The sequence below is a fragment of the Anas acuta genome, chromosome 35, assembly GCF_963932015.1.
Source record: "Anas acuta chromosome 35, bAnaAcu1.1, whole genome shotgun sequence".
NCBI lineage: Eukaryota > Metazoa > Chordata > Aves > Anseriformes > Anatidae > Anas > Anas acuta.
Genome location: NC_089013.1, coordinates 29099 through 51480, shown reverse-complemented (window position 1 = coordinate 51480; position 22382 = coordinate 29099). Strand labels below are relative to the sequence as shown.

The 22382-nt window shown below is 58.5% G+C and overlaps 3 protein-coding genes and 1 long non-coding RNA gene across 5 annotated transcripts; 2 read left to right on the top strand and 2 right to left on the bottom strand.

The window, feature by feature from the left end:
* Positions 1-947: 947 nt before the first annotated feature.
* LOC137846624 (cohesin subunit SA-3-like) lies at positions 948-4213 on the top strand. Its single transcript, XM_068664618.1, has 9 exons — positions 948-958; positions 1090-1192; positions 1268-1366; positions 1759-1855; positions 1935-2011; positions 3274-3478; positions 3559-3710; positions 3783-3856; positions 4159-4213. The coding sequence occupies exons 1-9, from the start codon at positions 948-950 to the stop codon at positions 4211-4213; spliced, it is 873 nt and encodes a 290-aa protein (XP_068520719.1).
* Positions 4214-5955: 1742 nt separating this feature from the next.
* LOC137846616 (uncharacterized) lies at positions 5956-6883 on the top strand. The gene is made up of 4 exons (XR_011090575.1): positions 5956-6063; positions 6139-6237; positions 6634-6730; positions 6810-6883. It is a non-coding gene; the product is annotated as an uncharacterized lncRNA (long non-coding RNA).
* A 6625-nt stretch (positions 6884-13508) lies between these two features.
* Positions 13509-15982, bottom strand: LOC137846631 (proteoglycan 4-like). 2 transcript variants are annotated; one of them, XM_068664626.1, is made up of 2 exons: positions 15841-15982; positions 13509-15665 (listed from the first exon to the last, which is right to left on the bottom strand). In XM_068664626.1, exon 2 carries the CDS (start codon positions 15653-15655, stop codon positions 13550-13552), a length of 2106 nt encoding a protein of 701 aa, XP_068520727.1. In that variant the 5' UTR covers positions 15656-15665; positions 15841-15982; the 3' UTR covers positions 13509-13549. The 2 variants fall into 2 exon arrangements, with proteins under 2 accessions (XP_068520727.1, XP_068520728.1); XM_068664627.1 differs by lacking the exon at positions 15841-15982 and having other exon boundaries at positions 13509-14931; positions 15178-15787.
* Positions 15837-20634, bottom strand: LOC137846623 (uncharacterized). Its single transcript, XM_068664617.1, has 5 exons — positions 19844-20634; positions 19583-19713; positions 16583-16668; positions 16350-16453; positions 15837-15949 (listed from the first exon to the last, which is right to left on the bottom strand). The coding sequence occupies exons 1-5, from the start codon at positions 20190-20192 to the stop codon at positions 15837-15839; spliced, it is 783 nt and encodes a 260-aa protein (XP_068520718.1). The 5' UTR covers positions 20193-20634.
* Between the last annotated feature and the right edge of the window lie 1748 nt (positions 20635-22382).

Genomic DNA, 22382 nt, shown 5'->3' with positions numbered 1-22382 from the left:
GGGAGCGGGGCGGCTGCACCTCGGCAGCCGCAGGAGCGGACGATGAAGTTGACGAGCTCCAGGAAGGCCGGCTCCCGGTCCCGCTTGTAGCCCTGCAGCCACTCGTCCACCGCCACCTGCGGACACAGTGACACGTGGTGACACGTGGTGACACGTGGTGACATGTGGTGACACGTGGTGGCACGTGGTGGCACACGGTGGCACACGGGGGGGGGGGGCGGGCTGGGGGGGGGAGAGCCCCCCTCACGTGACCCCGGGGGGTGCTTGGGACCACCCCCAGTGTGATCCCAGGGAGGCCTTGAAGGGCCTTGAGGAGCCTTGGGACCCCCCCAAATGGCCCCGGGGGGGGCTCTGGGGACCTGGGACCCCCCCCAAATGGTCCCGGGAGGGGGTCGGGGGTCCTGACACTCCCCCAAATTGTTCGGGGGGGGATTTGGGGCCTTGGGATCCCCCCAAAATGGCCCTGAAGGGGCTTTAGGCCCCCTCCACGTGACCCCGGGGGTCTTTGGGGCCTTAAGGCCCCCCCCAAATGGCCCCGGGGGGGGGTTGCGGGGCCTTGGGACCCCCCCAAATTGTTCAGAGGGGGATTGCGGCCTTAGGACCCCCCCCAAGTGACCTTGAGGGGCTCTGGGCCCCCCCCCAGTGTGACTCTGGGGGGCTTTGGGCCCCCCCCCGTGTAACCCTAGGGGGTCATTGGGGTCTTGGGACGCCCCCCCACAAGTGACCCTGGGGGGGTTTGCCCCCCCCAGTATTACTCTGGGGGATCTCGGGTCCCCCCGCATGTAACCTCAGGGGGTGTTGGGGTCTCAGGACCCCCCCAAACGACTCATGGGGGGTGTTTGTCCCCCCCACGTCCCCATTCTGCAGGACCTGAGGGGGGCCTTCCCCAAAAGGGGGTCCTCCAACACCCCCCCAACCTGTGTCCCCCCCCCAGCCCTGCTGTCACCATGTCCTCAAGGCGCCCAGCTCGTCCCTAGGACCCGCCCCCCAGCTCCCCACCCAGCACGTGAGTTTTTGTTTTGTTTTGTTTTGTTTTTTGGGGGGGGAGGTGACAACAGCCCCCCATTGCTGTCCCCACTGTCCCCGCAGAGCCACTAGCAGCAGTGACAATGACGACTCCGGCAGCGACTTTGAGGCCTCCCTGCAGCAGAAGCGAGGGGTTCGGGGGGGGCCCAGCACCCGCCTCCGCCCCGTACGTGTCCCCTTTGTGTCCCCCCCCGTCCCCAAAGCCGTACCCTCCCTTGTCACCCCCGTGTCACCTCTGCAGGTCCCCAAACGTCCCAGGAGGGAGCCCAGCGAGGGCGGGAACAGCCCGGAGGAGAACGTCCTCTTCCAGGCCGTCATGGATGGCAGGGTGGCCATCGAGGTGACACGGGGACAGGGGGAGACATGGGGACATGTTGGGGGGCACGGGGACACACAGGGATAAAGGGACACGCGAGCAAAACCAGCTCCCAAAGGGACACGGGGACGTGTCCACCTTGGGAAGGGGACATGGGGGGGGGGGCATTTGCTCAAATGTGGGGCCACCACGTGTCACCACGTGCCACCACATGTTACTACGTGCCACCACGAACCACCACATGTCACCACGTGTCACCACGTGCCACCACACGTCACCACGTGCCACCACGTGCCACCACACGCCATGTCCCACCACATGCCACCGTGTGCGACCACGTGCCACCACGTGTCACCACATGTCACCACGTGTCACCACGTCCCACCACGTGTCACCACGTGTCACTGTGCCCACAGGTGGCGGTGGACGAGTGGCTGGAGGGCTACAAGCGGGACCGGGAGCCGGCCTTCCTGGAGCTCGTCAACTTCATCGTCCGCTCCTGCGGCTGCCGAGGTGCGGCCGCCCCGCTCCCCGTCCCCCTGTCACCCCCCCGGGGGATGTCCCCGTCACCCGCCATGTCCCCTCCCGGCAGGCACGGTGACGCTGGCCATGCTGCGGGAGCAGCAGAACACCGAGATCATCCAGCGGCTGACCGAGACCTTCAGCGAGGTACTGGGGGATGTGTGGTGGTGTGGGGATGCCACCATCTTGTCTCCTCTGTGAGGCAGCCATCTTGTCTCCTCTGTGAGGCGGCCATCTTGTCACCAGTGTGACGCCGCCACTTTGTCCCTTTGCACCCCCTCCATTTTGTCCCCTTTGTGACCCCAGCATTTTGTCCCTTGTGTCCCTGATGCTTTATTTTTGTGCATTGCTACCGTTTTGTCACCTTTGTGAGGCGGCCATCTTGTCACCGCTGTGACGCCACCATCTTGTCCGCTTGCACCCCCTCCACTTTGTCCCTTTGCACCCTTTCCATTTTGTCACCTGTGTGACCCCAGCATTTTGTCCCTTGTGTCCCTGATGCTTTATTTTTGTGCATTGCTACCGTTTTGTCACCTCTGTGAGGCGGCCATCTTGTCACCTCTGTGAGGTGGCCATCTTGTCACCGCTGTGACGCCGCCATCTTGTCCCTTTGCGTTCCTGCCACTTTGTCCCATTGCATCCCCTCCATTTTGTCACCTGTGTGACCCCAGCATTTTGTCCCTTGTGTCCCTGATGCTTTATTTTTTTGTATTGCTACCGTTTTGTCACCTCTGTGAGGCAGCCATCTTGTCACCACTGTGACGCCGCCATCTTGTCTCCTTGCATCCCGCCACTTTGTCCCTTTGTACCCCCTCCATTTTGTCACCTGTGTGACCCCAGCATTTCGTCCCTTGTGTCCTGGATGCTTTATTTATTTCGTATTGTTACCGTTTTGTAATTTCTGTGAGGCAGCCATCTTGTCACCTGTGTGACGCTGCCATTTTGTCACCTCACGTCCTCGCCATTTTGTCCCACTGTATCCCTGCCACTTTGTCACCTGTGTGACCCAACGCTTTGTCCCTGTGTCCCCAACACGTTATTTTTCTGCGTTGCCTCCGGTTTGTCATCTCTGTGAGGCAGCCATCTTGTCACCTGCGTGAGGCCGCCATTTTGTCCCCTTGCGTCCTCATTTTATCGTCCCCAATGTGTTGTCCCTTTGTGTCCCCCCATTTTGTCCCTTTGTGTCCCTATTTTGTCCCTTTGTGTCCCCCCATTTTGTCCCTACCAATCCCCCCATTTTGTCCCTTTGTATCCTCGTTTTGTCCCCTTGTGTCCCCGTTTTGCCCCCTTGTGTCCCCACTTTGTCCCTTGTGTCCCTATTTTCTCCCTTTCCGCCCCCATTTCCCCCCTGTCCATCCCCGCCGCCTCATCCCTTCGTGTCCCCGTTCTGCCCCCGTGTCCCCCCCCAGGACTCCTCCGACTACCCCCTGTCCCTCTCCACGGGGCCGTGGCACCGTTTTCGGGCCTCTTTTGGGGCCGTGGTGACAGCGGTGGCCCTGCGGAGCCGCCACGCCGTCCTCTACGATGGCTTCCTCCTCGGCGGCCTCACCGCGCTGCTCACCAGCCTCGCCTACTCCCAAGTGCGCGCCTTCCGCCACACGGCCACCTTGGCAGGTAGGTGACACCCCCCACCCCCAACTTGTCACCCGCCGGGTGTCCCCAACGCCCCCCCGCCACCGTCCCGCTGTCCCCAGCCATGAAGCTGATGGCGGCGCTGGTGGAGGTGGCGCTGGGGCTGAGCCAGCGCCGCGACAACACCTGGAGGCTCTACGAGGCCGAAAGGGGGAAAAGCCCCCCCCGGAGAGCCCCCGGCAAGCTGGAGGCGCTGCAGGAGATGCTGCGGGAGGTGGGTGACGTTTGGGGACGCGGTGGGGACACGGGCACGGGCGCCCCGGTGACGCCCGTGGGTGCCGTCCAGCTCCAGGAGCAGCAGGAGGAGATCGAGGCCGTGATGAACGCCATCTTCAAGGGGGTCTTCGTGCACCGATACAGGTGGGGGGGCGCTGGGGGGCACTGGGGTGTTGCTGGGAGGCACTGGGTGGCACTGGGGTAGCGCTGGGGGCACTGGGGTGGTGCTGGGAGGCTTTGGGGTGATGCTGGGGGGCACTGGGGTGTTGTCGACGGAAGGAAGACACAGACGCTCAATAGGAGTGAACAGTGAACTTCAACTTTAATGGAGAGCTCAGTCGCCTTTTCTCCAGTTCGAACATAATCAGCTCATCCATATTGCAGAAACTCAGCTCAGGACTGGCTGACACTTCCCGGGCTTTGCAGTCTGCTCCTCCTTCTTTTAGCTCCCTGTCCCGCCTTAGGGACTGTCCCGATCGCCCAAGGGCATCGTGTCCTTGAGCCTGATTGGCTCTCAGCCAGCTGCGTCCGTGTCCTTGAGCCTGATTGGCTCTCAGCCAGCTGCGTACGTGCCAGACTCCTAGGAGTTGAGTCCGGCACTTCACTAGCCCATTGCCTCTGAACTGCTCAACATCCACATGTCCTGCTTCCCTGAACCATTCCTCCACAGAGGGCCATAGGGAGACGCCTATAGGGTCCTGTAGGGACCCCAGGCCATAGGGACCCACCTATAGGGCCCCATAGGGACCCTGGGCCATAGAGGGCCATAGGGAGCTGCCTATAGGGTTCTATAAAGACCCTGGGCCATATGGCCCTATAGAGCCCTACAGGGTACCTGGGCCAATAGGGGGCTATAGGGGCCCACCTATAGGGTCCTATAGGGACCGCAGACCACAGGGTGCTGCTATAGGGACTTGGTTATAGAGCGTTACAGGGAACTGGCTATAGGGCAATATAGGAACCCCAGGCCATGGGGTACCATAGTGACCTGGTTATAGGGCGCTATAGGGACCCGGCTATAGGGCCCCATAGGGACCCCGGGCCATAGGGGCCCACCTATAGGGTCCTATAGGGACCGCAGACCACACGGTGCTATAGCGACTTGGTTATAGAGCGTTACAGGGAACTGGCTATAGGGCAATATAGGGATCCCAGGCCACAGGGGACCACCTATAGGGTCCTATAGGGACCCCGGGCCATAGGGGCCCACCTACAGGGTCCTATAGGGACCCCAGGCCATAGGGGGCCACAAGGACCCAGCTACAGGACCCCGTAAGCACCCCAGGCCATAGGGCCCCATAGGGACCCGCTTCTAGGGGCCACAGGGCCTCCCCTATAGGGCCCCATAGGGACCCCAGGCCACAGGGGCCCTCCTCTGGGCCCCGCAGGCCCCGCCCACCCCCAGGGCCGGCGGCGGCGCGAAGCGAGGCAGGCGGGGGTGGGGGCGGGCCGGGAGGGGGAAGAGCCCCCCTCACGTGACCCCGGGGGGGGGGGGTTGAGGCCTTGGGACCCCCCCCAGTGCGACCCCAGGGAGGCCTTGAAGGGCCTTGAGGGGCCTTCGGACCGTCCCACACTGCTCGGGACACACAAATAACCCCGGGGGCGGCGTTGGGGACTTGAGACCCCCTCCAAATGGCCCCAGGGCACGGTCGGGTGTCTTGGCCCCCCCCCCACATTGCTCAGGGGGGATTTGGGGCCTTGGGATCCCCCCAAAATGGCCCCGGAGGGGTTTTGGGCCCACTCCACGTGACCTCAGGAGGGCTTTGGGTCCTTGGAGGCCCCCCCCAAATGGCCCCGGGGGGGGGGTTGCGCGGCCTTGGGAGCCCCCCAAATTGTTCAGAGGGGGCTTTGGTGCCTTTGGGCCTCCCCCCCAATGTGACTTTGGGGGGCTTTGGGACTCCCCCGTGTAACCCTAGGGGGTCTTTGGGGTCTTGGGACCCTCCGAAGTGACCCTGGGGGGCCTTGGGACCCCCCCCACATAATCCCAGTTTTTTTGGGGGGGGTCTCGGAACTCCCCCCCGAACCCCTGGGGGGTGTTCGCCCCCCCCCCACATCCCCATTCTGTGGGACCTGGGGGGGCGCCCCCCTCCCTGTGCCCCCCCCCAACCTGTGTCTCCCCCACCAGCCCTGCTGTCACCGTGTCCCAGCACGTGAGTTTTTGTTTTTTTTTTGGGGGGGGGAGTGAAGAGGATTTGGGGGGGGGGGAGGTGACAACAGTCCCCCCCCCTCGCTGTCCCCACTGTCCCCACAGGGACACCAGCAGCAGTGACAATGATGACAACTCCAGCAGCGACTTCGAGGCCACCCTGCAGCAGAAGCGGAGGGCTCAGGGGGGGCCCGGCCCCCGCCCTGTACGTGTCCCCTTTGTCCCCCCCCCCGTCCCCAAAGCCGTGCCCTCCCTTGTCACCCCCGTGTCACCTCCGCAGGTCCCCAAACGTCCCCGGAGGGAGCCCAGCGAGGACGGGAGCAGCCCGGAGGAGAATGTCCTCTTCCAGGCCGTCATGGATGGCAGGGTGGCCATCGAGGTGACACAGGGACGGGAGGGACATGGAGAGGACATGGGGACATGTTGGGGGGCATGGGGACACACAGGGATAAAGGGACACGGTGGCCAAAGCCAGCTCCTGAAGGGACACGGGGACGAGTCCACCTTGGGAAGGGGACATGGGGGGGGGGGGGGCATTTGCTCAAATGTGGGGCCACCACGTATCACCACGTGTCACCACGAACCACCACATGCCACCACGAGCCACAACATGCCTCCATGTGCCACCACACGTCACCACGTGCCAGCACATGCCGTATCCTACCACATGCCACCATGTTCCACCACATGCCACCGTGTGCCACCACGTCCCACCACGTGTCACCACATGTCACCACGTGTCACCACGTGTCACCACGTGTTACTGTGCCCACAGGTGGCGGTGGACGAGTGGCTGCAGGGCTACAAGCGGGACCGGGAGCCGGCCTTCCTGGAGCTCGTCAACTTCATCGTCCGCTCCTGCGGCTGCCGAGGTGCGGCCGCCCCGCTCCCCGTCCCCCTGTCACCCCCCCGGGGGACGTCCCCGTCACCCGCCGTGTCCCCTCCCGGCAGGCACGGTGACGCTGGCCATGCTGTGGGAGCAGCAGAACACCGAGATCATCCAGCGGCTGACCAAGACCTTCAGCGAGGTACTGGGGGATGTGTGGTGGTGTGGGGATGCCGCCATCTTGTCTCCTCTGTGAGGCGGCCATCTTGTCACCACTGTGACGTCATAGAATCATAGAATCATAGAATATCCTGAGTTGGAAGGGACCCTTAAGGATCATCAAGTCCAACTCTTGACACCGCACAGGTCTACCCAAAAGTTCCGACCATGTGACTAAGTGCCCAGTCCAATCTCTTCTTAAATTCAGTCAGGCTCGGTGCAGTGACCACTTCCCTGGGGAGCCTGTTCCAGTGTGCAACCACCCTCTCTGTGAAGAACCCCCTCCTGATGTCAAGCCTAAATTTCCCCTGCCTCAGCTTACCCGCGTTCCCGCGGGTCCTGTCACTGGTGTTAATGGAGAAAAGGTCTCCTGCCTCTCGACACCCCCTTACGAGGAAGTTGTAGACTGCGATGAGGTCTCCCCTCAGCCTCCTCCTCTCCAGGCTGAACAGGCCCAGTGCCCTCAGCCGTTCCTCGTACGTCTTCCCCTCCAAGCCTTTCACCATCTTCGTAGCCCTCCTCTGGACACTCTCCAACAGTTTCATGTCCTTTTTATACTGTGGTGCCCAGAACTGCACACAGTACTCGAGGTGAGGCCGCACCAGCGCAGAGTAGAGCGGGACAATCACAGAATCACAGAATTTCTATGTTGGAAGAGACCTCAAGATCATCGAGTCCAACCTCTAACCTAACACTAACAGTCCCCACTAAACCATATCCCTAAGCTCTACATCTAAACGTCTTTTGAAGACTTCCAGGGATGGTGACTCCACCACCTCCCTGGGCAGCCCGTTCCAGTGCCTAACAACCCTTTCAGTAAAGAAATTCTTCCTAACATCCAACCTAAAACTCCCCTGGCGTAACTTTAGCCCATTCCCCCTTGTCCTGTCACCAGGCACATGGGAGAACAGGCCAACCCCCACCTCGCTACAGCCTCCTTTAATGTACTTATACAGAGCAATAAGGTCACCCCTGAGCCTCCTCTTCTCTAGGCTGAACAAGCCCAGCTCCTTCAGCCGCTCCTCATAGGACTTGCTCTCCAGGCCCCTCACCAGCTTCGTCGCCCTTCTTTGGACCCGCTCAAGCACCTCGATGTCCTTCTTGTAGCGAGGGGCCCAAAACTGAACACAGTACTCGAGGTGAGGCCGCACCAGAGCCGAGTACAGGGGGAAATCACCTCCCTCGACCTACTAGCGATGCCGTGCTTGATGCACCCCAGGACACAGTTGGCCCTCCTGGCTGCCAGGGCACACTGCTGGCTCATATTCAACTTGCTGTCTACCACGACCCCCAGATCCCTCTCTGCGGGGCTGCTCTCCAGCGTCTCATCGCCCAGTCTGTACGTGCAGCCAGGGTTTCCCCGTCCCAGGTGCAGGACCCGGCACTTGCTCTTCTTGAACTTCATGCGGTTGGTGATCGCCCAGCTCTCCAACCTATCCAGATCCCTCTGCGAGGCCTTTCCACCCTCAACAGAGTCCACAACTCCTCCAAGTTTGGTGTCATCGGCAAACTTGCTCAAAATACCTTCTATTCCTACATCCAGATCATTTATAAAAATATTAATTTTATAAAATGGAGCCTTGAGGGACCCCACTGGTGACCGCCCGCCAGCCTGATGCAGCCCCATTCACCATAACCCTTTGGGCCCTGCCCGTTAGCCAGTTGCTCACCCATCGTATGATGTTTTTATTTAGCTGTATGGTGGACATTTTGTCCAGTAGGATCCTGTGGGAAACCGTGTCAAAAGCCTTGCTGAAGTCCAAAAAAATCGCATCAGCTGGTTTCCCTTGGTCCACCATACGGGTGATCTTATCATAAAAGGCAATCAGGTTAGTTAGGCAGGACCTACCCTTCACAAACCCATGCTGGCTGGCACCAATGACTGCTCTGTCCCCCAGGTGCGCCTCACTAAGTTCGAGAACCATCTTGTCCATGATTTTACCAGGCACTGACGTGAGACTGACAGGCCTGTAATTGCTAGGGTCTTCTTTCTGACCCTTCTTGAAAATCGGCACAACATTTGCCAGCTTCCAGTCTACCGGGACCTCTCCAGATTCCCAGGATCGTTGAAAAATAATTGAGAGAGGTTCCGCAATGACGTCCGCCAGCTCTTTCAGCACCCGGGGATGAATCCCATCCGGACCCATGGACTTGTAGGGATCCAGGTGGAGCAGCAAATCCCGCACACATTCAGGGTCGGTTGGGAGTTTGTCATTGTCACTTAGGGGGGTTAGTGTCCCCAAGGGGGGGTCTCAGTGTCCCCAAGGGGGGGGTTATTGTTACCTGGGGGGGGGGGGTCAGTGTCACCTTGGGGTGCTCATTGTCACTCTGGGGGTGGGGGGTTATTGTCACTTGGGGGGCTCATTGTCCCCAAGGGGGTGTCTCAGTGTCCCCTTTGGGGGTCGCTGTCACCTGGGGGGGGTCAGTGCCACATGATGGGGTATCAGTGACCCCCGGGGGGATGTAATTGTCCCCCGGGGGGGTGTCATTGTCCCGGGCGGGGTCATTGTCATCATTGTCACCTGTGCCCCCCCCCAGGCGCCCCCCAAGGGGAGGCGGGTGGTGACGGAGCAGCGCTCGCGGCTCAGCCTCTGCCTTGCCCCCATCCTGCCCCGGCTGCTGGCCAAGGTGAGGGGACCCCGGGGGGGCCTCCGGGACATTTTTTTTTTGGGGGGGGACACCCGGGTGACCCCCCCGTCACCCCTTGTGACCCCCCAAAAAAGTTTTTGGCGGACGAGGAGAAGGTGACGCCGCTGCTGGAGGTGCTGAGCTGCTTCGAGCTCAGCGTCTACTGCACCGCGCGGCTGGAGAGGGTGAGCGCAGGCCCTATAGGGTCAGCCGGCCCAATAGGGTCACCTGACCCCAATCCTATAGGGTCAGCCAGTCCTGTAGGGTCACCTGACCCCAATCCTATAGGGTCAGCTGGTCCTTTAGGGTCACGCAGTCCTTATAGGGTCACCTGACCCCAATCCTGTAGGGTCACCTAGATAACCGCGGGGGTGGTCTCTGGCTGAGGGGGGGGCGCTAGAACGCGTGCAGAAGCCACCGTTTGGGGAATTGCAAACCTCTGAAAACCCGAATCTGCTGGGTTTGGTCCTGAGCCGCAGGCTGTGGTGCCTGGCTAAGCCGCATTTGTCGTTTTGGGGAGTGAAAAGCTGAGAAAGGCAGAGAGGGAGCGGGTGAGAAAGGAGGTCACCTTGTGCTTAGGGTGGTTTTCTTCGCTTTTGCTTGTCCTGGGTTATTTGTGGCTGCGTTTGCCGGCTGCCACAGCTGCTCGTCCGTGTGCTCCTGCAGGGCAGCCCCAGCCTTGGGGAGCCAAAAGTTGTGATTCTGGGGGCGGAAAACAGAAAGCAAAAGCTGGCTCTGCCATTTCCAGCCCTCCGTGTCCATACCCAGCACCAGCTCTTCTGTAGCTTTTCCCAGTCAGCAATGAGTGGAGAAGCCCTTTCTTGACCGTTTTGCCTCCACTGAACAGGGCTTTGCTTGGCGGTAGGAATACGTAGAGAAACGTTCAGGATGTGCAACCATTTTCCCTCGAAGGGATAGGGGGGTGGGGGAGATTTCCCCGTGCTGCTGGTGGCGTCAGTGTCTCTGCGCCTGGGTTGGCAGTGACGCTGGAGTTAAAAAGCGATGTTGAAGAAGTGCAGCAGGTGAGAGGTGTGTGCTGTGTTGTGTGATTTTGAGGGAAAAACTTCCCGAAAGCCCAGCACGTGGCTGGGTCTGCCCTCAGTGCTGCTGATGGGCTCCCTGGGGGCAGTGGGGACCTTCTCTGGGTGCTGAGGGTCCCTGGGGACAGCAGGACCCCTGGGTGGTGGTGGCAGGACGTGGTGTCTGCCCCAGACCATCGGTGAGTGTCCTGAGGTCCCTGTCCCCGGTGTCCCAGCCCACCTGGGTCCCTGGAGGGCTGCACTGCCCTCGTGTGTCAGCAGTTTGGGGTCCCCCGACTGGGAGGTGCTGGGGGAAGCTGTGGTCGATGGAGCCGTTGGGGTGGGTGACACAGCTCTGCTGTGGCCAGGCAGGGTGACAGCGTCGCCAGCGTCACCAGGCGCTGGTCCCCCCTCAGCTGTGCTCCCAGACACCTCCCAGCCCGGAGGTCCCTGCGTTCGGGTTCTGGTTTAGGGTTAGGGCAGAGGTTAGTGCTAGGGGTAGTGGTTTGGGAAAGGGGTTGAGGGGCAAAGTTCTGGGTTGGGGATTATGGTTTGTGACTATTTCTTCAGGATTTAGAGTTGGAGTGCAAGAATACGGGTTAAGTTTGGGGTTTATGCATGGGGTTAAGGGTTAGGGTGAAAGGCTCGAGTTCTGTTTTGGCATTGAGGCATGGCAGGTATCCTTAGGGGAGGGGTTAGAAGGTGTAGGACTGGGTTTTTGGTTGAGATTCTGGATAGGGCTTCCTGTTGGTGGTTAAGGTTTCTGGTTTGGGTTTAGGCACGTGGTTTGGATTTGGGGTTGTTATTTTGAGTTTGGGTTAGCAGTTCGGGTTGAGGAAAGGTAGGGCCTGGGACAGTTAAGAACAAAAGGTGACGGGTGAGCTCATAGAAGGAAGCATTCTGGCACTGGAGCCACGGCCCCAGCGCTGGCGAACTTGATACGGAGCCATTTTGCGCCCTCTGCCCCCCAGGGGAAATCTTAGGTTGACTTTTTAAATGTTTTGCAGCCTGGAAGTTGTCCCCAGAAGGTAGACACGCGCACACCCCCCCCAAAAGGAGATGCCCATCTCCTCCGTGGTGCTGAGGCAGCAGCACGTGGAGAGCAAGGGACTGGGCTCCGGTCCTCCAGCGATGGTTCAGGTAAGCCAGCTCTAAACACCCCTTTCCTATTTCCTAGAGGAAAGAGCCTATTTCGTCCTTTCTTCTCTCCCATCGCTTGGTGTCTGAGCAAATTGCTCCCGCTCTGCTCTCCCAAAGTGGCCAGCAGTGAGAAGAGGAGGTAGGGAGGTCTGAGAGGGTGTCAAGACGAGAACATCCTTGCTCCATCTCTCCGAGCAGGGAAGCACCAGGACGAGGCAGGAGGGGAGGGGGCACTGCCACGGCAGAAGGGGAGAAGCCAGCACAGAGGAAGAGCTTTTCCAGGAGAACTGAGGGGGGAGAAACAGAGGTCCTCCACCAGCTGCTCCTCCCCTGCACCCAGAGCTGCTTGAGAGAGCCTTCTGCCACTGGGATGAGGATTTGGGGGGAGTCGAGGCAAAGTGATGACAGTAGCCCTCAGGGGGAGCATTAAGAAAACTGCTGGTGAAATAGGGAAGGAAAAGATTTGTGCCCTCAACTCTGCCACTTCCCTCGGGGCTGATGAGTAAAAAGCACTCATCAGAAAGGGTGCAGAGGGCTGCAAAAACACAGTCAGGAAACAGAACAAAAAGAAATAGGAGCAGGTCCGGGAAAAAAAGGCAGAGAGAAATGTCGAGGGAAGACGGAAAGCTAAGCAAGGTTAGAGGGTTAGCAGCAAACGGTAGCTGATTCTCTGCTGTGCTGGGAGTTTCAGACACGGGGCTCAGGGGCAGAAGCATTCAGTACTTGGACTAAGCCGACCATCAAAGCCTGTAATTTGCCATCAAAAGCCACCGATGAGCATTTACCCAAACAAGGCTAGCCATCAAAAGTTGAAATTCTCGAGCAATAGAATCCCCCTCAAACCCAAGTGAGTCTTAAGTGCCGCAACTGCTGTACGGAATTTTACTTTACAAGCAGAAGCACTTTGAAAAATCATTTTAATTGGCAGGTTCCGTTGTGAAAGCGCAGCCCAGCAGGATGGAAATGGTGCTCTCTTTTTCTCCCCAGCTGCCGTCGCATCCTCTCCTTTCCCCTCCAGGGATGTGCAGGTTTTCTCCACGTTGCTCTGAGGGCAGCTTCCCAGCTCTTGTCCCAGCAAGGGGAGGTTCCTGGCCATGGAGGCCGTGGAGAAGGTCCCTCAGCTGGAAACATCCCTGTGATGGTCCCTCTCCCAGCGCAAGTTTGGGCTGATTGCAGTGCCACGGCTGGAAAATCTTCATGCTCATGGTGTTTAGACTACGTCGTGGACAGACGAGGAGTTGGTCGTCTCTGGCAAGAGGTCGTTGCGTTTTCCTCCAGTATCTCGTAGTCTGCTGTCAGATGGATTTCTGTGAAGGGAGTGAGACTCTGAGCAAAAACTGCTACAGGTTTTTGGGGCTCTTTGCCCACACGCGGACCCCGTGGATGGCTTCAGGTCCCGCCGTTTCCCTCCCTCTGCTCACCCCATCCCCAGACCTGGCCAGCAGCAGGGTTCAGCTCTGCCAGGCCCACCCACAAAGCCCCTCTCTTCCCACCCGGCCTGGAAACCAGCACCCAGCTGCAAACACACGCTCTCCTCTCGGGCCAAGAGCAGCCTCCTGCTTTGTTAGGCCTTCTAAATGCTGCCAAATAATGTGTGTCTGCATGTGTGTGCCTGGTGTGTCTGCGTGGCAACAGAAGGGAACTGGAGGGACTTGAGGCTAGCCATGGAGGAGCCCAAGGTTCTGCTTGGATCGAGCCAACCCCCGGCTCAAAACTGAGATCTCGTTGGAGAGGCCCCGCTGTCCCCAGAACTACTTGCCTGCAAGGCTTGAGCCCCCAAAGGAACAGGGATGTGGATCACGCACCTGTTTTGCCACCTCTGACGGCGTTCTTGCAGCTCCGGGCAACCAAAGCTCGGCTCACTGTGGACTGGGCCGCAGCGTCGAGAGCCTGGGTTTGAGCTTTGGCTTTTGGGGATTGATAGAGCCGGCCCCTTGGTCTGTCTGGGTCCCAGACACAGAGGTGTTGGTGGGCTCCTTGGGCGTTCTGGCTGTAATAGGATAAGGGCCCCGCTCCACGTACAAAGCTTTGACATGCGATGTTTTGCGCTTCTTGGGCAAACTGGGTCTAATAGGCAACGGCGTAGAGGACCCGAGTTGGAGATTTGGTGGTTGCAGATGCTCAGAGCCGGCCCCCTGGTCTGTCTGTGTCTGAGAAGTAGAGGCATCGCTGGACTCCTTGGGCAGGCTTGCTCTACTAGCTACAGGCAGTGGCGCTGAGAGCCTGGGTTTGAGCTCTGGTTGTTGTAGTTGCACAGAGCTGGCCCCCTGGTCCGTCGGTGTTCCACAAATATAGGTGTCGCTGGGCTCCCTGGGCGGTCTGGCTCTAATAGGATAAGGGCACAGCTCCACAGACAGAGGTTTGAACCTTGGCATTTTGTACGTCTTGGGCGGACTTGTTCTACTAGGTGTAGGCATTCGCGGAGAGGGCCCGAATTGGAGCTTTGGTCGTGGCTGAATCTCAAAGCTGGCCCACTTGTCCGACGCTGTCTGAGAAGTAGAGGGCTCGCTGGGCTCCTTTGGCAGGCTGGCTCTACTAGCTACAGGCAGCGGCACTGAGAGCCTGGGTTTGAGCTCTGGCGGCTGAGGATGCACAGAGCTGGCCTCCTGGTCCTTCTCTGTCCCAGTAGCAGATGCGTCGATGGGCTCCTTCAGCAGGCTGGCTTTCTTAGCTACAGGCAACGGCGTCGGGATGCTGGGTTTGAGCTTTGGTGGTTGCATATGCTCCGAGCTGGCCCCCTGGTCCGTCGGTGTTCCACAAATACAGGTGTTGCTGGGCTCCCTGGGCGGTCTGGCTCTAATAGGATAAGGGCACAGCTCCACATACAAAGGTTTGAACTTTGGCATTTTGTACTTCTTGGGCGGACTTGTTCTACTAGGTGTAGGCATTCGCGGAGAGGGCCCGAATTGGAGCTTTGGTCGTGGCTGAATCTCAAAGCTGGCCCACTTGTCCGCTGCTGTCTGAGAAGTAGAGGGCTCGCTGGGCTCCTTCAGCAGGCTGGCTCTACTAGCTACAGGCAGCGGCGCTGAGAGCCTGGGTTTGAGCTCTGGTTGTTCTAGTTGCACAGAGCTGGCCCCCTGGTCCGTGTCTTTCCCAGAAGTAGAGGGGTCGCTGGGCTCCTTCAGCAGGCTGGCTTTCTTACCTACAGGCAACGGCGTAGAGGGCCTGGGTAGGAGCTTTGGTTTTTGAAATTGCGCAGAGCTGGCCCCCTGGTCCTTCTGTGTGCCAGAAGTAGAGGGCTCGCTGGGCTCCTTCAGCAGGCTGGCACTCACACGTACAGTGCATGGCGTCGGAAGCCTGGGTTCAAGCTTTGGCATTTCCAGTTGTGAAGACCTGGCCTCCTGGTCAGTCTGTGTCCCAGTAGTACAAGTGCTTGGGATGGCTCTAATATCTATAGGCCATGCCGTAGGGGGCCTGGGTACGAGCTTTGGCAGTTGATGCTCGGAACTTGCCCCCTGGTGTGTCACTGTGCCAGAAGTAGAGGGCTTGCAATTGGATGCCTCCATCTTTGGGCGGTCTGGAAGCACGGACCAGAACCTCCCAGCCCGTAACTTTGGCAGTCTTTGGGAGCTGGAGCTCCCTCGCTGGAATCTGCCGCTGTCGTCGCTGGGCTCCTGAATCATGCTGCCCTCCGAGCTCGACAGGGACAGTATGGACACGATGGGTGTTTCTAGCGGGCCTGGGGCTTTCTGAGATTCGGGGCGCTTCACTCGCTCCGTCACAGGCAGGGCTTCCAGGATGGGTACTGTCCTGACTTCAGGAGGGGCTTTTGCTGCTTTTTGGCCCTTGCTCTCCTGATGTTTTTCAGATTTTTCAGCCTTTTCCCGGCCCTGGTCTTGCACCTGCTCTTTGGGTGCTGTTTTGGGCTCTTGTTTGGATTTGCTCCTGGGCTCTGTTTTGGGCACAGTTCCTTTCTGCAGCTGGTTGCGCAAATGCTCCGTTATGGCAGGAGGCAGCTTGGGCATCACCGGCAGCCTGCCGAAAGGACAAAGCCAAAAGAATTCATCCACCTGCACGACATCTTTGGGGCCCCATCTTGTACCCCCCCATGCAGCGCCCGTGGCTGCAGACCCCAAACAGAGGGGCCAGCCCTGAGAAGTGGGGGGCTCCTGGCAGCCTCCTCCCCCCCTCCCGGAGCCTCCAGCCTCACCTCAGCGAAGGCTCCTTCTTCTGCTGGGCCTTCCTGTTCCAGGGCTGCACTTTTTCTTGATAAATGATGTCCAAGGTGCCCGGGAAGGGTGGCAGTTCAGGCTGTTTCTCTGGAATTGGCAAGGAGAGATGTCAGAAGCACATTTCCATGTCTCTGCTGTACCCGGGACACGCCGGGTGCTGAGGCCTCCTCCTGCGCTGTCCCAGGGGCCGCTGTGCTCCCCTCCCAGCCTCCATCTCCAGGGGCCTCGGCCCTCCTTGGCACCAGCCTCAGCCGGCTCAATCTTAGGCCGTGACGTGGTTTGGGGGCCAAGTTCTGGGAGAGAGGAGCTGGGTACAGCCAATTTAGGGGTGTTTCGGATCCCCGACCTCCTGCAGCACCCAGGGCTGGGCACCTTGGGCACGTCACACGCAGGGGCTCCATTTTGGAGGCCCGGAGACAAGAGGCTGTGCCGAGCTGGCATGAAGCTGTGGCACACGAGGAGCCAGCAGCTGCTTTGTATCTCTCACCTTGGCTGGAAGACAACACAGCCCGTTCCTTCTCCTGCCTGTCATCCCTGCGGGCCTTGAGACGCTCCCCGGGTGATAGCTGGGGCGCTTTGTCCATTTTAAAGCTGGCAAAAGAAGAGATCGGCGTGACCCAGGGCACCACCACTCCCCACGCTCACCCGCTCGCGGAGACATTTGGCAAGGAGCAAACGCTGCCGAGCCCGAGCAGCGGCCACAGCCGCAAACATACTCACTCGGGGAAGACGATGACACGGCCAGAGAAGGTCAGGGAGGCCACGGCTGACACCCGGGACACCACCATGTCCATCAGCTGGGGGACCTGCAGGGGAGGAGCAAGGAGATGGCAAATGTCCTCTGCCTGGCCTCCGCTAGGTCCTGGAGGAGCCCAGGGCAGCGGGAGCCGGCAGGACCGCAGCTCTTGGCCACCCCAAGAGGCTGGCCAAGAGCTCCAACCCAAGAGGTCTTGCTGGGCCAAGGGCAAGCATTGCTGCTGCCCCCGTGTGAGGCTGCCCAGGCCGTGGGGAAAACAAAACCCTCACCTTGAAAAGAGCCTTCTGAAGGCTCTCCTGTTCTGACAGGCTCTCCAAAAAGTCATAATAGAACTTGATTTGCACTCTCGTGCCTTCGATGACGAGCACCCCTACATCCCTCAGGACGAGGGCGATGTTCTCCCCCTTCCCCAGGGTGCGAGAGATGAGGGACGTGGTGCTTCGGATGCAGCTCTCCACCTTCTTCCAGGACACGGAGGCAGCTGCAGCCACCTCAGGGTATTGGAGGGGCTCCAGCTCCTTATGGCCTGGAAAACGACACGAGAGGGATGGAGTCAGTCACCAGCAGCCCTTCCCCGCGTTCCCCAGTGCTGCTCATGGCAGTCGTCACCCAGAAAGGCTTCGGTTTGGGACCTGCTCTGTGCAGGCAACGCTTTGCTTCTGAGAAGCACCTGAGATCCATGCAGCAAGGGATTCCTGCACCCTCTTACCTGGCAGGTACTCCTTGTCGGCTGTGAGGTTGTGGGCAACAATGAGGTTCCTGGCCAGGCGGAACGTGGGCCACTGCACCGTCAGGGACTTGTTCCCATCCTCGACCCGTTTGGAAACGACGTCAAAGCAGCCAAGAGTGGGAATTCGGACGCCCTGCAAGTGGCAGAGAACGGAAGGGCCGAAGGTTAAGGATCAGCCGGAGGCGGTCCCATCCGGGAACGGTGCTTCGGGCCCTGCTCTGCCCTTCCCACTGTTGGGAGCCAGGCTGAGGGGACCCAGGGGCTTCCAGCGACTGGGGTCAGCCCTGAGATGCCACACCGCCTACCAGAAGCAACACCGCACTTGTGCGATACCTATTGGTTTCTTGGTGGGGCCTTTGGGGGTGAATTTCCTGCTTTTGGGGTGGGGAACAAGGGCGACGTAGGGGCCAACCCACCTGGCGCTGCTGGAGGTGCTCCCGGATGTAGGCTGACACTGCATCCCAGACAGATGATCGCTCTGGAAGGCAAAGAAAATCAGGTCCCGTGCTGCTTCTGGTGGCTGCCAGCCTTCCAGCACCCCCACCCCCGCGTTTTGGTGGCAGAGGAAAAAAGCCGTCACATCTCCGTCCCCAAACGGAGACCCCCCCCCCCCCCGAGTTGACCACGGAGCCAGGTCCTCCCCACAGAAAGCCCCAGACGGGGGTCAGCCGCGCTCCTGTAGTGCTGGGGGTGCTCGCACCTTGGTCAGTGACGCCTCGTATCGCGGGGACGTGCTCCATCGCACTGCTCTCCCAACAGTCTAATGCGGTACGCCTCGTGCGAGCAGCTTGCTCCTTGCTGGCATCAGCCATCTTTGAGCTCATCCTGCCCGAACGTCTCGGTACCTCTGGTGCAGGACCTGTCGCGCAGCCCCTTTTATATGGTCCTGCCACTGTGACGTATGTGTCATTGCATTGTGACATCACAGTGACGCGGGCAGTGCTGGCTGTTGCCCACGGTGACGCCGGCACCAACAGGCTGCTGCCTGCCCAAGCACCTCTGTGCTGGGGGGAGGACATCAACGTGTCACAGGTAATTGTAGAAATCGTAGAATCGTAAGAATTGTAGAAACTGGAATTGTAGAATTGTAGAAATTAGAATGATAGGATTGTAGAAATCAGAAAAGGATAATGGAAATGGAATCACAGAATGTCCCAAGTTGGAAGGGACCCATAAGGATCATCAAGTCCAACTCCGCACCTGGCACCGCACAGGTCTACCCAAAAATGTAGACCCTGTGACTAAGTGCACAGTGCAATGGCTTCTTAAATTCAGACAGGCTTGGTGCAGTGACTGTGTCCCTGGGGAGCCTGTTCCAGTGTGTGACCACCCTCTCGGTGAAGAACCTCTTCCTGATGTGCAGCCCAAACCTCCCGTCTCAGCTTAGCACCATTCGCACCTTTTTTGGGATCTGGCTGTGAAACCGTGGCAAGAGCACAAGCAGGGGGACAATCTGACGCTCAGATCTTGAGCCGTCAGCGTGATAACACCACTAAGGAACAGCACGTGGTAAGGGTCTACCGCTGGAGATGGCAGGATGAGAGCGGGAGGTGAGTGTTCTTTAAACATTTCTGGTCAGCTCGTAATATGACAGGCCGCCAAGGAAAACTTGATTGTACTTGTAAGCGGGAATCCGATGCGGGAGCTTGGAGGTGTGCAGATACGAGTACAAATGGGGCAGACATTGTAACGAGAACACTGTATTTTCACGCTCCTATAAATAAAGAAGGATGGCACGGTCCTTTTCCTAATGGGACGTGGGTGTGACGTGGAGGTGTGTCTGCGTGGCAACAGAAGGGAACTGGAGGGACTTGAGGCTAGCCATGGAGGAGCCCAAGGTTCTGCTTGGATCGAGCCAACCCCCGGCTCAAAACTGAGATCTCGTTGGAGAGGCCCCGCTGTCCCCAGAACTACTTGCCTGCAAGGCTTGAGCCCCCAAAGGAACAGGGATGTGGATCACGCACCTGTTTTGCCACCTCTGACGGCGTTCTTGCAGCTCCGGGCAATCAAAGCTCGGCTCACCGTGGACTGGGCTGCGGCGTCGAGAGCCTGGGTTTGAGCTTTGGCTTTTGGCGATTGATAGAGCCGGCCCCTTGGTCTGTCAGGGTCCCAGACACAGAGGTGTTGGTGGGCTCCTTGGGCGTTCTGGCTGTAATAGGATAAGGGCCCCGCTCCACGTACAAAGGTTTGAACTTTGGCATTTTCTGCTCCTTGGGCGGACTTACTCTACTACCTTTGGCAATGGCGTCGAGGGCCTGAATAGGAGCTTCGGTGGTTGATGTTGAGCAGAGCTGGCCTCCTGGTCCATCTCTGTCCCAGTGGTAGAGGCATCGCTGGGCTCCTTGTGCAGGCTGGCTCTAATACCTAGAGGCAACGGCGTCACGAGCCTGGGGAGGAGCTTTGGCAGCTGATGCTCAGAACTTCTCCCCTGCTGTGTCACTGTCCCCAAAAGTAGAGGGGTCGCTGGGCTCCTTGGGCGGTCTGGCTCTCTTACCTACGGGCAGCAGCGTTGAGAGCCTGGGGAGGAGCTTTGGTTCTTGAAGTTGCGCAGAGCTGGCCCCCTGGTGTATCTGTGTCCCAGAAACAGAGGGGTTGCTGGGCTCCTTGGGCAGGCTGGCACTCACACGTACAGCGCACGGCGTCGGGAGACTGGGGAGGAGCTTTGGCAGCTGATGCACAGAACTTGCCCCCTGCTGTGTCACTGTGCCAGAAGTAGAGGGCTTGGAATTGGATGCTTCCGTCTTTGGGCGGTCTGGAAGCACGGACCAGAACCTCTCAGTCTGTAAGTTCGGCAGTCTGCTGAATGGGGAGTTGTTTCCCAAAAGAGGGGTATTTTTCCCCATAAGGGGGGAATTTCCCCAAAAAGGGGGACATTTTTCCCCAAACAGGACGAGTTGCTCCCAAAAAGGGGGAAACTGTTCCCCGAAAAGGGGGAATTGTTATCAGAAATAGGAAACAACTCCCCACTTTTTCAGGATAAGTCCCATTTTGGCAGAACAATTCTCCATTTTTGTTAAAAGTTCCCCCTTTTTTGGGAACGGTTTCCCCTTTTTTCAGAAGGAATCCCCCTTTTTGAGGAACAGCTCCCCATTTTTGATAGCAATTCCCCCTATTTTAGGAACAATTTCCCCCTTTTTGGGAACATCTCCCCCTTTTTTCACAAAGAGTCCCCATTTTGGGGAACAATTCCTCCTTTTTGGGGAAAAATGTCCCCCTTTTTGGGGAACAATTCCCTCCTTTTTGGGAACATGTCCTCCTGTTTGGGGAAACATGTCCCCCTTTTGGGGGAAATATCCCCCTTATGGGGAAAAATACCCCTCTTTTGGGAACGCCTCCCCCCTTTTTTTTTTTTTTTGGAACAAGTCCCATTTTGGGGGAACAATTCTCCATTTTTGTTAAAAGTTCCCCCTCTTTGGGGAACAATTTCCCCATTTCTGGGGACAGTTCCCCCTTTTTTCTGAATGAGTCCCCCATTTAGGGGAACAAATCCCGCCTGTGTTTAGGGAAAAAATCCCCCTTTTGGGGAACAATTTCCCCTTTTTAGGTAACAATGCCCATCTTTTGGGGAAAATTCCCCTTTTTTTTTGTGTGAAGAATACCCCATTGTTTGGAAACAATTCCCCCTTTTTTGAGGGCAACTCCCCTTTTTTGGGAACAATTCCCTGTCTTTTGGGGAAAATCTCCCCATTTTGGAGGAACAATTCCCCCTTATAAGGAAGAATCCCCCCTTTTTGGGTACAACTCCCCACTTTTTGTTTACGATTCCCCCTTATTTGGGATCACTTCCCCCTTTTGGGAAACAACTCCCCATTTGGGGGAAATATTCCCTTGTTTGGGGAAATTTCCCCCTTTTCTGGGAAAATTCCCCTGTTTCGGGGAAAAACTCCCCCTTTCTGGGTAACAACAACATACTTTTAGGAACAATTCCCCCTTTTTGGGGAACAATTCCCCTTTTTTAACAACAATTCCCCATTTTTGAAAACAAGTTTTGGGGAAAAACACCTCTGTCTTGGGAACAATTCCCCCTTTTTTGTAACGATTCCCCTTTTGGGGAACAATAATAGGGGTGTGTAATGGGATGGGGGGGCAATAGGGTAATTATTGGGGGGGTTATGGGGTAGGGGGGGCAACAGGGGGACAATTGGGGGGTAATTGGGGTGGGGGGGCAATAAACGGGGGGGGACATAAGGGGAGGGTTATTAGAGGTGAAATGGGATGCAGGGCAACAGGGGACAACAGGGGGGCAATGGGGTGGCTGAGCCCCTCTCCTGGGGCCTAATGCCCCGGGGGGCCCCCCCACACCCCTACCTGTCCTCCCTAATTGCCCCCCCCTCCATGTAGCCCCCCCCTCCATGTAGCCCCGCCCCAGCGCGCTCTGGGCCCCTGGGTGTTTGTGCTGTTTGGCTCCCTGCTGGCCGCCTTCGCCCTCTCCACCTTCCTGCGGCTCCCCGAGACGCAGGGGCGCCCCTTCAGCGACGGGGGAGGGGGGCAGCGACCTCCCTGGGACCCCCCCATGCTGCTGCTGTCCCCTGGGGGGGGGGGCGACGAGGAGCCTGACTGGGGGATGCCCCCCCCCCCAAAAAAAAATAATAAAGGGGGGGGTTAAAGGAGAGCCCCCCCAAAAAAAATTTAATTAGGGGGATCTCAATTGGGCAGAATAATATATAAATGAGTGGGGGTGACTCAAATGAGCCCCCTCCTCAAATAAATTTATGGGGGGGTTCATTTGGGGTCCCCCATCATAAAAAAGTTGAGGGGGGGCCCCAATGAGACACGCCCCACAAAAAAATGTTAAGGGGGGGCCTCAAATGAGCCCCCCCCCACCAGAAAGAAATGAAGGGGGGGGGCCCAAACGAGGCCCCCCCAAGAAAATATTTTGGGGGGGGCCTTAAATGAGACCCCCCCACCATGAAATATTTAAGGGGGCCACAAGTGACCCCTACCCCCTCCCAAAATATGGAAGGGGGGACCAAAGGAGCCCCCCCCAAATTAAATAGAGGGGGAGCCCCATTGAGACCTTGACACCCCCCCTG